This window comes from Phalacrocorax carbo, chromosome 10 (genome assembly GCF_963921805.1).
Source record: "Phalacrocorax carbo chromosome 10, bPhaCar2.1, whole genome shotgun sequence".
Taxonomy (NCBI): Eukaryota; Metazoa; Chordata; class Aves; order Suliformes; family Phalacrocoracidae; genus Phalacrocorax; species Phalacrocorax carbo.
Genome location: NC_087522.1, coordinates 17,959,152 through 17,974,737, shown reverse-complemented (window position 1 = coordinate 17,974,737; position 15,586 = coordinate 17,959,152). Strand labels below are relative to the sequence as shown.

The following is a 15,586-nucleotide window of genomic DNA, read 5'->3' as shown; positions in this document are numbered from 1 at the left end:
TACGGACACAATTTCTACAACACTTCTGCGCTTTTCCCGAAAGTAGGTCAATGCAGTATGTCATCTGCCAGGCTGTTTTTGGGAAGATGTGCACCATGCCTGAGCAGGGAGCACATCAAGCAGGCCAGCCTCATCCCTGATGTAACCCTTCACTCAGCTGCCAAGTTAAAAAAAAAAAATAGTAAGCCCAATTGTTTACGTAAATTAAAAGAAAAATGCAAATCACTAAAAGCCATGGTGAGCTAGAAATGTTGTCACCTTCATCAGCATCTGAGTCCTTTCCCTAGCATATTATGGCAGAAATAAATAGTGATTTTAAAGAGCTTGAGGGTGTCATAGGCTGTACGGTTTGGCTCACCACTGCTCCAAAGCTCAGCAGCGGGACAGGTTTCACAGCCGAGGAGCATCTCCCTCACTCCCTGCCTTCCCAGCCACTGCTCCTGCTTTGAAGGGGAACAAGCAGTTAGCCACGCTCAACCAAATCTCCCTGCTTAGGCTAGGACGGGTTAAGTTTGTAGTCAGATTTAACCTTGCTGAATCCTGGCAGCTGCACAGCTGGAGATAAATAGTTTTCCAGGTGGTGTTTTTGTTCCTGGTTTGCTTTTAAGAAGAAAATATCCTTCCTCCCAGTTGAGATGGCTTGGAGTTATCTTTTCCAGTGTGAAAGTATTCCAAAACAGAGGACAAGTGCGTGCATCAGGAGTGCCATGCGCTCACCTCCCACATCTCTGCTGCTATCACAGAGGAAGCAGAGCTGCTCCCTGCCCCACACCGGCTGCGGGCAAGCTGAGAGCATCCTTGCCCTCCAGCCACACAGCCTGCAGTTCACTCAGCAGAAGCAATACAGGAGCTATGGTGGGGGTACAAGCAGCTATTAAGGACATGCATGGAGGAAAAAGCTACATTTGCAAAGGTATGTATCTCAGTGGTACAGCTGTCCCCTTGTTTCAAGAGGATCTGGGAACAGAAATCCCAGAAAGCATGAAGCCCTTTGAGGCGGGGCTAGCAGCTGCCTACACTGCACAACTTTTGGGGCTCCTGGGAACAGAAAACTGACTTTTGGAGATCCTGGGAGTGGAAGATTGACTTTTCATCTCCAAGGACAACTGTATGATGTGGGCTGGAGGAAGACAGCAAACACCTCAGTGCCACCTGCCCTGAGGCTTTCTCCTGTATCCGCCCCTCACTTCGGAACAGCCTCTAGGGATGAAAATTGGGCTGGACTCACGCCTGCTCAGTTCTTCATCTGTTTGCGCCTTCACAAAGAGGACCTCTGTCCCACCCCATTGCCCACATGCTCTGAGCCCCAGCCTTTCCAAGGCGAGTGCCTCTGTGCCCCCAGATACCCCTGACCCTCTCCTGTTAGAGATGCCTTTGCAGGAGAGGGATAGAGACTGACCTCAGGCCATTTTGACCACAGGATACCACCAAAGCAGCTCATCTCCATCACAGACTAGCGTGTACACTCCTAATTCCCCATCCCATGAGAGCAGGGAGAGTTACATAGACTCAATGGACAACCCTCACACATTTTCACGGCCAGGCTCAGTGGTTTCCAAGACAAGTACCTAAGTGCCACTATTTCAAGGTAAAAAGAAAAAAAAAAAACCAGCAGCAAAAATAACAACCATGCAAGTTCAGTACTTCCCAGAAAGGCTTGGCTGCTTCTGCCCCTAGCAGAAGGGGTCACAGACGATAAGCACATGGACTCCAAACTTAACTAGCACAGGAACAGTGCTACGAGCATCCCTCTGTACTACATGGATGAGGAGAACTCTGATCTACAAAGAACAGTGGGGGGATTTTTTTCTTTCTAGTATACATATAAACTTCAAAATAAAATTTAATTCTTCAGTCCTTTCATGGCCAGAATTAACACTCATCTTCACAAATTCCTTATCCCAACAAGCAGTACACACAGTACATACATATATATATGCATGCCAGAGAAGAGCAAGATGCAATGCAAAAAAAAAAGCAAAAAACATAATCAGAGCAATTTTGATTTTATTCTTGCTCATGAATCAATCTTGATTTCCCATTCATCGCAGCCCATTCCCTGAATGACAGCTGTACACAAAAAGGCATCTTTCCTACCTTCAGCCATCAAATCAACTGTCTCCCTAATCGATGATGGTTTAACCAGGGTTAGGAACAGGCAACATCAGTGGGAACGTCTTCACTGCAGCAATGCTGCATGAATAAAGAGATCAGCAGATCTGATGAGAACGTAGGAAGTGCTCATACCAGTGCCAGATACTCACCGAGTTTAGTCAAAACGCACACACAAGCTCTCCCTTCCATCTGCTAAGCTTCAGTGAAGCCTTTCCTTTTAGAAATCAAACACCTTGAATATTAAATTGGGCCTGGGTACCCCCACAGAGAAAGCATGCTTAGATGTCAGCAGTAGCCTGCTGCAAATACTACCAGATTTCCAGCATCAGTCTGGAAGAGGAGAGACCACTGAAGATGCACACAAACAGCCTCAGGAATAATCACTGGATTGGGAGTGTGTAAGGGAACATAAGCTTTGGCTTCTGGAACTATCCCCATGCAAGGAAAGCTTTCACTTTGCGTAGCAAAAGCCATCTGCAATGCAGATCCTACAGAGGGGGGAAAAAAAAAGAAACCTACACACAAACCAAACAGTAGTTTACGTTACCAGACAGAGCCAGTTATCCAACATGCTCTGCACCTTCAAACACTCTGTGGAGTCAGAGCAGGTCTGTGTCACCAGGGCAGCAGCCAGCATCCATTCTGGAAGTTAATTCAGAGCCACCACCTGCTACCTAGCAGACTCTGCAAGCACTAAGTGGTTCGTGTGCACCCAGAGCCATGATCTCAGAGATGTCTTCTAAGCACTATCAGATCCAGAGGCATCACCAAGATGCCGGATCAGCAAGTAAGCAGTGCAGCCGTGGAAGTGGGGAACATTGCTGCTCTGTTGGCAGCAAGGCTGCAGAGCACAACCTGCATGTGGGATGAGCAACATGGGGATCATTACTCAGATCTGGTTTTGAGAGCTGATGTGCAGTGCCCTCTCTTGATGCTCACAGCCTTCATCCCAGGGGAGGGCTGGATATGTGCTTTTCTTTCAGGAAATTCCCAACTGGCATTCAGCTACCCGGAGCACAGCAACTATTTTAGGACATGAAATGCCAGCTGCAGAAACAGCCACCTCTGCTCTGAGGATACACCCACTGAAACCTTCCCAGGGCTGCTCTTGGGAACTGAGTGATGCAGCCCCACAAAGACTCCAACTGACTCGAGTTCATGCTGCTGCCAGTTCCAATTAGCAGCAACGCAGCACTTTCACACAGGCTCTTTGCAGCAGCCTGCCTGTGCACTGCCAAAGCAAGCCAGCCAGCCCAGCCAAAGCCTGACCACTGGGCAGCCCTTTATTTGCTGTTCAACACCCTGCCCTGCCTCGCTCTGCAGCTCCACACTTTTCCCTTCCAGCCTGTCATTTGGAAACCTCTCAAATGCCTTTGGTAAGCTGAACGCAGTCCTCCAGCTGAATGCCTCTTATTCAACCCCACAGGGGTTTCTCTACTGAGCTGCAGCTCGTTTGCTTGGCACAGCGGCTGACTCCTGAACCAGCTACCCCCTGAAGCAGGCACTGCGAAGGGTCTCCCCCAGTCAAGCTCCCTGGCTCATGCCTGCCAGCAGCCCACCATCCCTGCAAACAGGAACTCAATTATAGCTTCCAGATTTGGGTGTTGGCACTGGAGCTGGATTTTCCATCTTCCCAAATCCAAAGAGCTTTTAGTTGAAGCATTTGAAAAGGATTTGACTATTTCCGTCCTCAGGCCCCACCCTGAGCTCAAGAACACATCTATTTCTCAGTGGATGCACTGTCTGCTCTTGATGCACAGGGGCCCCTTTGTTCAGGGATCAGAAGCCAAGGCAGAAGGGACAGACAAGGCTTTGAGCTCCAGGGACGCACCTTCCCCTGCCTGACACAGCACTTACTTGAACTGACACCAACAGCAATCCCCCTGCATGCAGGAAGGTACCTGCACAGAGCCCATTCCCAGCAGGCTTTATTTTGGAAGACAAATCTTACAGATGTTTCAGTTCAGAGAATGGGCATGCATTACGTGACTTCATTACTGGTTTTGAATTTGAGTAAGAGCATTGGTCTGCTACGAAGAGGAGACATTAAATATGTGCTTGGGATACAGAGAGGCCTCTAGAAAAAACAGGTGTCTGAAGCTTAAAAGGTTCTTAAATGCCCTCACAAAGAAAGGAGTCTGCCTGTGAGCACAACCCTTGTTGTTTGTTTGCATCCAGCTGTGTCTGATACTACCCAGATTTCATGTTTGCCAGCTAACACCCCCTCCAGCAGTTCCTGCATCCAACATGCAGCAGACTAGAGTTGCTCTTTGTTCCAGGCACCTTGGCTTCAAATTATAGACACCATCTCACTACCCCCTGTCCCATGGTTGGCTCCTCACCATACAGGTAGACAGAGACCTTACTCCTGGTCTGTTTTCTCTACGTGGCTTGCATACAATCCCTCATACTTGTTTCTTAGAGAGAAGATGCCCCATGAGCTGTAGCTTCTAAGCACGATGAATGCAGCAGTCCCACTAGCTCCCAAGTTCTTTTCCCCTGCAGACTTGAAAGATGTCCCATTGGATCCCACTGATGGTAGCCAGGTGCACCAGCTTCTCCCTCTGGCTGTGGATTCCTCAGGCAGTACACACCATCTCTGGCTTCTTTAAGCATGCTCTATAACATACCCTCCTCCTTCAAATCAGTACCATTACCACCTCCACTACATTACCAGCTCCAAGTTTTACAACACAAGGCCCTAAAATTCTACTTTTCAGAGTTATTTATCATCCCTGACTCACTGCCAATGTTTGTTCCAGTTTCCCCTTCTGCTTTTCTATTTACATGTTGCAGGACAGGCCAGTTGCCCAGGCAACATTCACAAAAAACTTTAAAAGCAGGCAAACCACATGCTTCAGGGAGCCGGGGGAAGACAAGGGTGTCCCAGCAGCCACACCACCCCATGAGCAAGAAGGGCTGGAACACAGCAGGCTGTGAGGAGCTGAAGCTGCCCCAGCGGTGCCTCCGAGCCTGCCTCCCCATGCCCAAGCCCGGGCAGTCCCCCGCGATCCCTATGCTAGCCTGGGCCTGATGAGCACTTGGAGCTGGACCCGAGAATGGAGCCCAAGAGCCATGGGCTCACCATCTCCTGCAGAGGAGAGACCCCAGGGCCCTCCAGACTCCACCAACATAGCATTCTAATGGCAATCATATATACATGCAGCAGGCATAGATATATATACACAATGACCACATTTTCATCTTAAGTCTTCTCTTTGGGAAGGGTAGAGGGTAAGGCAGCTATAACAGGCTGAAGACTCATTACAGTCTCAAATCCAGCTTCTGCAGCATGAAAGTCACTTTGCTCTTTCCCCCCTCCAGTCAACATTACCTGTCCAGACAGAAGGTTACAGTGGCAGCGACAGAGTTGTTTCATGGCAGCAGAGAGGTGGCATTATGTCTTTCACTGCTGTCTGAGTGGTTAAACAGTGCTTTGCTCTGCACTGAAAGTGGAGGCAAGTTTGAGTAGTCCTAGATCAGCGTGTTCCTTGGCCAGTAGGAACATACTTCAAACAGCTGGCACAGGAATAGGACCAAGGAGTTTAGTAATCTCCCTGGACACAAAGGCCAGTTGAACGCGAAAGCAGTTGTAAAGAAAGCAGCTGAGTGTGCAAGCGTTTCTAGTTCTGTAACTGCACCTTCAGTTTGCCAAGCTAGACCACAGGAGCTTGCATAAAAATCACAGCTATTCTCCACAGAAGGTCTCGGGGTGGGGGGAGGGAGAGAAAAGAGGAGCATCTTCAGAAATAAACCCTTACCTACATTAAGGCAGACATTGCAAGATACAAGCTTACATCAGGTCTCACTTCAGCAACTGACCAAAAGAACTACAGAGTACCAGGAAATGCAACAGAACCATCTCTGGCTAAAAATAGGCCAAGCTAATTAACAAAACCTTGTTGAAAGGGGCACCCAGCAGCAAGCATAAGCTTTCTTTACAAAGGGATGATCAATATTGACTGTCTCAGCAGTAACAGCAAATCCTCAAGATCCCTTCAACATCAGCAACTGCTCAGCTGGTGAGACTCAAAGAACTCTCTCTGTACCCTACACCCCTAAGTTTCCTTTATAGCTGTTTAATGCTGTGCAACGTTAGAGAGCTCTGCCTTTCTTAGCGACTGTAATAAACACATACCAATCTCTTTCAAGTTTAGTAAATAGGGATCCTAAAAGCTTTGTCTGGATCTGCTTTTTCCATTCAATTAAATATAACACAATAGCAGAGCAACGAATTATTGAAGAGAAATACAAGACAACTTTCACAGCCTACTGCAATAACAATTTATTACAAATTAATAGCGTGCCACATTTCCTCCTGCATCATGAGAACTGGGAATCAGCTGCACTATCAAGCCACACCAGATGCAAAAACTTGGGAAACACTACAATCCTGAGCGCAAATAAGCTGGGGTTGGGAGGGGGGGAGCAGGAGGGATGGACAACTGACAGAAAAACAGAAGTTACTTCTACTTTGAGGGTTTTCTACTCATGAAACGTGATTTGAATAGGAATCATCGGACTTTTCATGTCTTTGCTTGTATCAGCGCTCAAAAGCATGCTCACTGTGCAGGGCTAACAACATGGTGCATGTTCATCACTGTGTGAAAGCAACGCTGAAGTTTAAGATAAGCATTGCTGTGCACGGAATTGATTGACGTGCAAGTATGATAATTCAGATTTACACATTTAAAATTACATCTGCTCAGCAGGAGGCTTTCAATATTTTTCACACCCTGCCTTCACAACACACTCGCTCCAAAATGACCCTCTAACACTTACATTAGAGATGAATTCCAAATTGAAAACACAACATCTTTTCTTCAGCAAAGAAGGTCAAATGCCAACCAGCCAGAAGGATACTCTAATTTTGCCAAGCTACTGCTCTGGGAGTACTCACAACGAGCCCATCAAGAGCAATGTGGGGATTGTCACAGGCCTGTTTCAAGAATACCTACCAGTCTGAGAATCCAAAGCTTTTGTTCAGTATGCTTCTTGCTAGAAATTAGCTGAGCACATTGATCCTCCAAATAGAGTGAAGGCAAATGCATTACTGCCCAGTGTTTGGAAGATGTTACACTCTGCAGCAGACAGACAGACATCTCCAGCAGCATGTCAGCCAAGAGACACTCTGCCAGAGCAGCAAACCCCCACAAAACCATAGGTGAGAGCACACACCAAACAAGAAGGTATTTCTCCCTCGGTGGCTTTTCTGTTTCCAATGTATATTCAGGAGGGAACTTTCCTGATAAATAGGAAAACATGCAGCCACCACCACAACTGCTGTACCCCCTTTTTCACCTCTATTATTACATGCACCCAATCTCTCCCCATCCGTCTCCAACCAACAGAATAGTGACTTTCAAGAAAACCAAACCCAGTTTGTTTTCACCAAGCAACTTCTCAGCTCAGTTAACCCACGGCATTAAATTTGGTGTCTCCCTCACAGCACAGCAGCAATCTCACCTCCATTTTTGATAGCTCTGATCCCCCGATGGAAATCTTCGAAGCTGATGACTCCAAGTCCACTTGGATCGAGGTACTTTGTCAGGTCCTTCACCTGCAAACACAAAAGCAGTATTACCCATAGAGCCCTTTGGGGAGATAGTATCTTCCATCAGAGGAGCACCTTGTGACAAATTTTAACTCCTCACAAGAAAAGGATTTGAGCTAACAGCAGTGAATTTCTTAAACTGACACCAAACTGTGGCTGTTCTCCTTGAAGGGAACATAAGTAATCAGTACAGAAGGGTTAACTAGTACTTGGCTGGTGCTGAAACTATTGCTTAGTTTTGAAACATAGGTTAGGGCAGTATTTCTTGCAACATGGTCCTTCTCGGCCAGGGATTTGTTTATGTTTTTTAAAGAGGTCCTGTCTTAACTGGGAAAACTTAATAATAGGCTGCCCAGTAGGAGGGCCCAATTAAGAGGATTCAGTGATAATGAACTGCTCCATGTTACAAATTTAGGCCACATAATTGAAACATTTTCACAATTAGACAATGCCCAAGGGGGAAGGAATCGCATCACCTAGTGAGGATTAGGATGCAGGTGCCGGAGCAGGCACGCACATGGAGCAAGGGACACTTGTGAGACCTGGTGAGGATGATCTGGGCACTTCAGACAGAACAGGCTACAGTTTGAGGGCAAAACTGCAGTCATTCCTCACGGTCCAGTGAAAGCCTTTGAAAAGGTGCATTTGGTTCCTTCCTTCCAGGCTGCCACAAGCCTACCCTTCTGAAACCCCTTTATACCACTAATGAGTCTCAAGCTGAGACAATCAGACATTTTTTCTGCTTTAATAAAAAAAGCAAACCCTCATTTTAAGACATAGAGGCACGGCACCTTTGTATATTTTAGAGCTACAACCTTCAGCTAAGAAACCAGCCCAGGAGCAAGCAGCATGTAAGAAGTGAAAGAAGGAATTGCAGAGTCAGCTCCGTACTCAAAAGCTGCTGGCACCACTGCCCTCGCCCTGCCAAGCACATCAACCTCTCCTCCTCCTTTAGAACGGACACAGAGGAGGAATTCTTCAGGCAGTCTGCAGTACTAGATTTGTTCAGCTCTCATGACCACAACCAGTTGTCTTTTGACTTACTCGAGCAATCTCTTAGTTTTGGTTTGTTCTTGAGGAAGAAGATGGCAAAACTCCCTTCCAGGGAGAGAAATCTTGCATCTAAAAGGATACTTAACAGCTGATGGTGTGGAAGACCCAGCCCTGGTGCTCAGAGCTGCCTGACTCATTATGCGTCAGCAGGAGTGGTGGTGGTGTTTGCTTTCTTTTTGTTTTTCTTAAATGCAGGTTTGTGTTTATACAGGAAAAAAATCACATCTGCGACACACTCAGAGCTGTTTACCCATGTGTCCGTGTGGTTTCTAACACATTCTGGGGAGGCAGGAGAAGTATCTGCTTTTGACACCCCACCTCCCCACAGAAGTGGTGAGCACGCTGCCGGCACAGAGGAAACTACAAGACTGAGACCATAAAAAAATCCATTAGTCTGTGCCTCTCCAGGGCTGCCACAGGACAAACCCCCAAGCCCCAGCATGGCACAGGCTTGCCCACAGGCCAGCTTACTTCACCATGAACAGGGACTAAACACAAGCATCTTTTCTAGTTGTCTGGGGAACTTTTTTGGTAGACAGATATCAAAACTGCTGAACTCACATGGCACGCTGACTTGGATGAGTCAGGCTTCTTGTATGTTAAACAAAGGTATTTTAGACTAACAAACGCAACTCTCAGGAATGTGTCTGTTCTAGTTAATGCATCTGGCAGCTTCTTTCAGTTCAAAAGCTGTAGCTTAATTTGTTATCTGTATATATAGATAACAGAAATGCAAGTGACATTTAATCAGAATTGATAAGCTTGTGATTATTATGTCACACTCTCAAGTACAATTTCTGTAAAGATCCAGCCATGGATCCAGGATCCATAGATCCAGGCACATGGGACATGCCAGGCAAGGCTGCCCCCAGCTCCCTCAGCCACTCACTCCTCCTCAGACTTGTTCTCCAGACCCTTCCCCAGCTTCATTGCCCTTCTCTGGACACGCTCCAGCACCTCAGTGTCCTTCTTGTACTGAGGGGCCCAAAACTGCACACAGTACTCGAGGTGCGGCCTCACCAGTGCTGAGTACAGGGGCACGATCACTGCCCTGCTCCTGCTGGCCACACTATTTCTGATAAAAGACAGGATGCTGTTGGTCTCCTTGGCCACCTGGGAACTGCTGCTCATGTTCATCAGTGGAATGTTTCTTAAAGCTTCACAACCCGGACATTACCGAGGCAAACAAACAAAAGCCATGCAGCTGATGAAGCTCAAGCCCATGGAAGTATATCTGTGCTGATCCAAATCCACCTGTATTTGCTGTCCAGGCCTAAAAGGAACTCTGATCAATAAATAACTGATTAAGACAATGCTCCTGTCACCAGACTGAGTGTATGCGGCTGCTGACACTCAGAGGAGTTGACAACACACAGAGGACCAAAACATCAGTACCTGCCTGGTCCCTCCAGCCCCTGCGAGAAGCTACCCAGGGAGAGCAGAGGCTGTGTCTTGCAGGCCAGCACCCAGCATCTCCACAGTTGACAGAGCCACAGATGCTGGTAAGGATATCTCTGCCCTAGCCCTTTAGAGCCCATGAGAGCTTGAACCTGCCTCAATCACCTCTGGTGCTGCAAGCTCCAGAAGCTCACTACTTGCTCTGCACAGGAGTGACTTTTTTTTAACTCTCTGCACCTCTGCAGCATGTGGTAAGGTGTAAGTGTGACTGCTCTCGTCCATACTCTCCTCCCTGATGTGTCCCAGCCTGTCCACCCACCCCTTGCAAGGCACCTACTCCAGCCCCTTGGCCATTTTAATCATGTTTCCTGCATCCTCTCCAGCCCCCCCATCCTTTTTGAAAATAAGGGCCAGAACCACACACACTGTTCAAGACAATACACATTAAGATCTTGAACGGTGCCAAACAGAGGTCCTCAAACCGTTTTAGCAGTTCTAAAGTCACAGATCTGTTTGGTTTTTTAGCCGAAAACTAATCTGCAAGAGTGCAGTGGTTAAAACCACACTCCTATTAGCATGAAAACAAAACTTAACACTGCCAAACTGCAACGTTAACCTAAAAACAGGCAGATACAAGCCAGTGTCACAGACAGGTACCTTCTTTTGGCCAGCAAGAAATGTTCAAAATAAAGGTTTTGCTTAGCGTGTGTGTTTGTAGCTGGTTACAAACTCATCTCAAAAGAAAGAGCAGCTAGAAATACAGAGCATTAGAAAGTCAAAGAGGATGACGTGGTTTAAATAGCTGATTTAAACCCTGGTGGAAAGTGAGAGATTTAACCTACTTTAAGTCAATCTACCTTAAGCTGAGTACAGACAAGAGCCTGCAGAAGCAGAACTGGTGGTGAGAACTGCCTGTGGGGCCCTGCTGGCCCCTGTGCAGGGGACAAGGCACAGCCTGGACTGAAGCTGGAACGAGCTCCTGGCATAAGTCCGTAAGGGATTTCTCATGTTTAGGGACACAGAGAGGGAAGCAGATTGGGGAGGAAGAGGGAGGTCATCTGGCATCTCAACAACAGAACAAGAACTGCTCATTGTACCAACCACACTACCACGTTTTCTTCTGTACTAAAGAGCTCTGCACACTGGCAGGGTGTTTCATCTTCCAAAACCAACAAGATTTGCTGCCAACCAACACCCATATCCAACAGCCCCTCTGACCAAGCCACCTCCAAGCTTGTATGCCAGCACCATGCCATACTGCTGTACTGGCTGTTACAGTGCCCCATGCGGGGCACAAAAATAGCTCCTTGCTTCGATGCAGTGAAATCAGTGATTTCATGCCTCAACTAAGCCAACAGTGACAACTCCAAATTCAAATAAACACAAAGGCTTGGCAGCCACACAATGAAAATTTTCCAGGGAGGTGAGGGATTCCCCAGCTGTGAGTGGCCCTGTGAAGCAGGCTGGAGGAAAAGGAAAGGAAAGATCCAGGCCTATTCTGTTTACCTTATGGATGCTCCATGTCACCACCACATAGCAGATGGATTCAGCAAAACAAGATATCCGCTGCCCTTGTTTCAAGCGTTTATCTCCGAACGCAGCAAGGACTGCACTGGCCACCCAACACCCTCCTTGTAACCCCTGAGCCTGCCAGAATTTTTCCTTCATATTCTGGCAGAGACTGGGGCTGAATCAGCTTCCAAAAATAAATTCTTTTGAGGGGTGAAATGAATGTGGGAGATTTCTAGTGGCCACAGCAGTCAGGCACCCCACAAGGAAGAGCTGGCAGAGCTCAGCTCCTACAGTCCTATGGTATCTCACATGCTCCCAGCCTAGCCACAATCAGGGCCCCATCTTGTCCTCCATGCCGCATAAGCTAGTTACTTATTACTCTCACTATGGTATCATCAAATAAGTCAATATTTCAGTACTGCTTGACTCTACACAGACTCTGGAAGCAAATCCAAAGGAGCCAAAGACACAAAAATCAATACTGACATATTCCTGATAAACATCCCCAAATACTTGAGGCAGGCCAGCAAGTAGGCTGCAGTTCCCACCAAGAAGTTGTGCACCTGCAGTCTCATCCATGCTGCGATAAGCAAAGACAGATGCTTTTGCCTTGAAGTTACTCCCACCTTTCCTCAGAAAGGTTTTGATGTGTGGTCTCAGTCTTCTGAGTAATAGGACAAGCGCCAAGATAAGTCATGGGAAACTGAGCGAGGGTGAAGATCTGCTTGGCTTAACAGATGACTTCTACTCTCAGGCCCCCTAAGTGACCAATCACATGGATTATGTACAAAAAGAACCTAGAGAACCCAGAGAGCTGTTAGAAAGACACCAGGAGACCTGTCCAGATAAGGAACAACATGCTGGAGACTTACCAAGAGTCTGGTTGAACTGGGTGTCTGGCTTGGCATGCTTTGGCCACTTGAGCAATCAACAGGGACAGACCAGCCCATCCAGGAAAGAGTCGACAAAACCAGTAAGCCCGGTCCAGATTTTGACTGGGTGACACAGCATGCTTATTGCTGGCTGGGCCTTGATTTTAGCCCAAAACAGCAGATGAAACTTAAACACAACCACCAGAGGAAGACTTTCACCAGGGAACTTGCTGCATGCTTTGCCCTGATGGCAGCAGCCAGCGCTGGCTAGGGACTGTTGCAAAAAGCAGCCGCCACGTGTGAGCAGTTCAAAACACATTCACATGTCATTTATTAAGAAGTATTTCTGCAGAATGGCGAAGGTTTAGTCTAAAAAGTGAGCACTGAGGCACTCAAGCCAGAGCTTTGAAAGCAACTGCTGAGCCCAAGGGTGGGTTGGGTACCCCCACCTCAGACAGGCATTCCAGCTACAAGGTTGTGGTGGGCAGAGAAAATACGTGGTTTCACATGTACATCCTGGCCAGCTCCAGTTCCCAGCCCCTCTGTCACTGACTGCTGGGCTCAGCAAGCCGGGCTGTGCACACAAAGCTCCCTTGACATGGATGTGGAGCTGTCACAGGCTGAAAGGCAGGGAAATAACATCCCACTGCATGGCTCAAAAGGAGCAGAGCTCTGCTATGGAGGGATGAAACAAGAACAGAGACTCCTTGGGCTCCTGACACCTACACAGCCCTGTCCTACAAACCCACACCAGTCCCAGGTACTACTTACCACCACCTCTTCCCAAACAACTTATCAATAGGAAATTTCTCTCTCCTGAATGGAATATTACAGGAAACTAACAGGTTTAAGGACCCTACCCTTGTCTCTTCCCCTCCAGAAGAAATGGGAGCCTTCGAGGTCAAATTTAACTACACAGAGAGGCAGGACTAGGCAAGGAAGCAGGGTCCACGCTAGGTAAGCTGCAGCTTCAGCATCAGCTTCCAAGGGTCAGTTTTTCCACCTGGTGCCTTTGAGGAAATCATAAGGAAGGAAAGCAGCCACCCCTTCAATATGCAAGGACCCCAGGTACGCACAAAGGGAAGGCAGCCTTTCACCATCTCTGGTAACAGGCCAGAAAGGTTTCCAAAACATTTATGTAATTTGTTAAGCAGCTTTGCATGATTAAGCACAGTGTATGCAGACATTGTTTCCCATGCATCTGAATCTTCAGCTTGGACATGGATGCTGAAGTATTACAAACAGAAAATAAAACTTCACTTTTAATCCAATGCTGAGGTTTTTCTATCAGCCTCTACTATTAATTTTCTCCAGCCGGACCGCGCTCCCCTTTGCTGCCCACACACTCTGCTGCTTGGATCTCTGCTGGGCTTGGTGCAAGGCTCCACACTATATTAGACATGCCCAAAGCCAGCCTTTATCTTCTGTTTGGCCTTTAAGCTTAAACCACCTCTCCTCATTCAAAGTCTCCCAGATTGTAGCAGGGTCTGGTTTACAAGGACCTGTTTGCAGACACCTTGTCATGTCCAGCAGTATTGGTTTGCCTACTTTGCACTGCCAGTAAGAAGGGTCTCAAGAAGCGACAACACATGGGATGGCAGGAGCAGACCCCTGCCAGCCAGCAGCCACTGCATGTGCCAGCACACTTTCTCTACCCATTTACAACTTGGGGAGTTTCAAGCAAAACAGAGGACCAAAAAATGTCCTAAAATCCAGTGGATCTTGGAGTTTTAAACACAGGAAACTCGTTTACATCAAATAACCAGGTCCAGACCAATTCTGGGTATGCACGGGCCCACAAAGCCTGCTTGACTGAGACAGGACACGAAAATCCAGGCATCTCTCACGTAGCTCCAACTAGTCTCTTTGGTTTGCAAGAAGCCCAAATCTGCTCTGAACACCTTTTATCTTCAGGGGGGAAAACAGTATTCTAAGTCACACAATCCTTGAACTCAGGTGGAGAGGAAGCCAAGCGCCACACTGGTGTAACTGCCAAATAGAGGGGATTTTTAGCTAGCAATACTCTGAAGTGCAGGAGATGTCTCATGCCAGATGCCCTCCTCTTTATATTTCGCCAGATCTTTGGCCTGAAGTGGTACATGGGAATTTAACAGAGCAAGCACAAGCAACATAAAAATCCCTCATGGTTATGCAAAGGTAGATGCAGCACCTCTACCCTCCCCGGTTAATCATGGGGTATGAGCCAATGTACTCATTTGTTTGTAAAAAACACACTGTCTCTAAGGCTAAACGCATCCTTTCAAGAAAAAAAGAATTATCTATTTAAATGCTAATTACAGAAGTTAGAGCAGTTGTATTTTTTAATCTTTGGGAATACGTGCAGACATGCTGGAACTGCTGAGCCTCCTGCAGCCAAATACAAGAGCAGCTGTACAACCTGCCAAAGACCTAGCTGCCGCTATACAGCCGTTCTCTTTAGATCAGACTGTCACCAAATCAATGGGTTGCAACGTGATCAGCTGAAATGAATTGATCCCTGTTAATGCAGCATTTGTCTGGGCTAAGACCACATCTATCCCCCCCGTGCTGGGGGCTGAGAGAAAGTCAACATGCTGACAATGTGAACATAACTTAATGTTGCTTCATGCAACGTATTTCCCAGAATGCTGCTGTGATCCAAACCACAATCATACCGATCCCAAAGCCAGGAACACCCTTTCCAGCACTTTGCTCCTGCAGCTCCAACAGTGTAAGCAAGCAGTCTGAGCGGAAGGCTGATAACTTGGGATTACACTGGCTCCAGCAATGTTTATAGGAACCAACCCTACTTTGTTAAGGGAGCTGGCACTACAGAAAGCAGGCAGAACCCCAGAGCAGGTTTTTATTCTGCTGCAATTACACCTAATTAACTAACCTTTAAAATACCCTCAGGGGGGGAAGATCTTATTACAGGGAGAAGCAATGGTCAATTGTGAGTAAGCAGCACAAGAACTGCATTATTTATTTCTCAAGTGGCAGCACTTATCCAGGGCTGCTGTGAGCATGTTGCCCTCTGAGCCTTTTCAGAAGCTCCAGGAGGAGATCAGCAGGCAGTCTGTGGCTGGTCAAGTCTCTGTTTAAA

The 15,586-nt window shown here is 47.3% G+C and overlaps 1 protein-coding gene across 2 annotated transcripts in view; it reads right to left on the bottom strand.

Moving 5' to 3' along the window:
• The window catches only part of RAB11FIP3 (RAB11 family interacting protein 3), an 81,311-nt gene that overhangs the window by 50,286 nt on the left and 15,439 nt on the right, over positions 1-15,586 (bottom strand). For both annotated transcript variants that reach the window (XM_064462130.1, XM_064462131.1), the window contains exon 2: positions 7,582-7,675. In XM_064462130.1, coding sequence (XP_064318200.1) covers positions 7,582-7,675 — 94 coding nt within the window. The remainder of the gene's footprint in view (positions 1-7,581; positions 7,676-15,586) is intronic.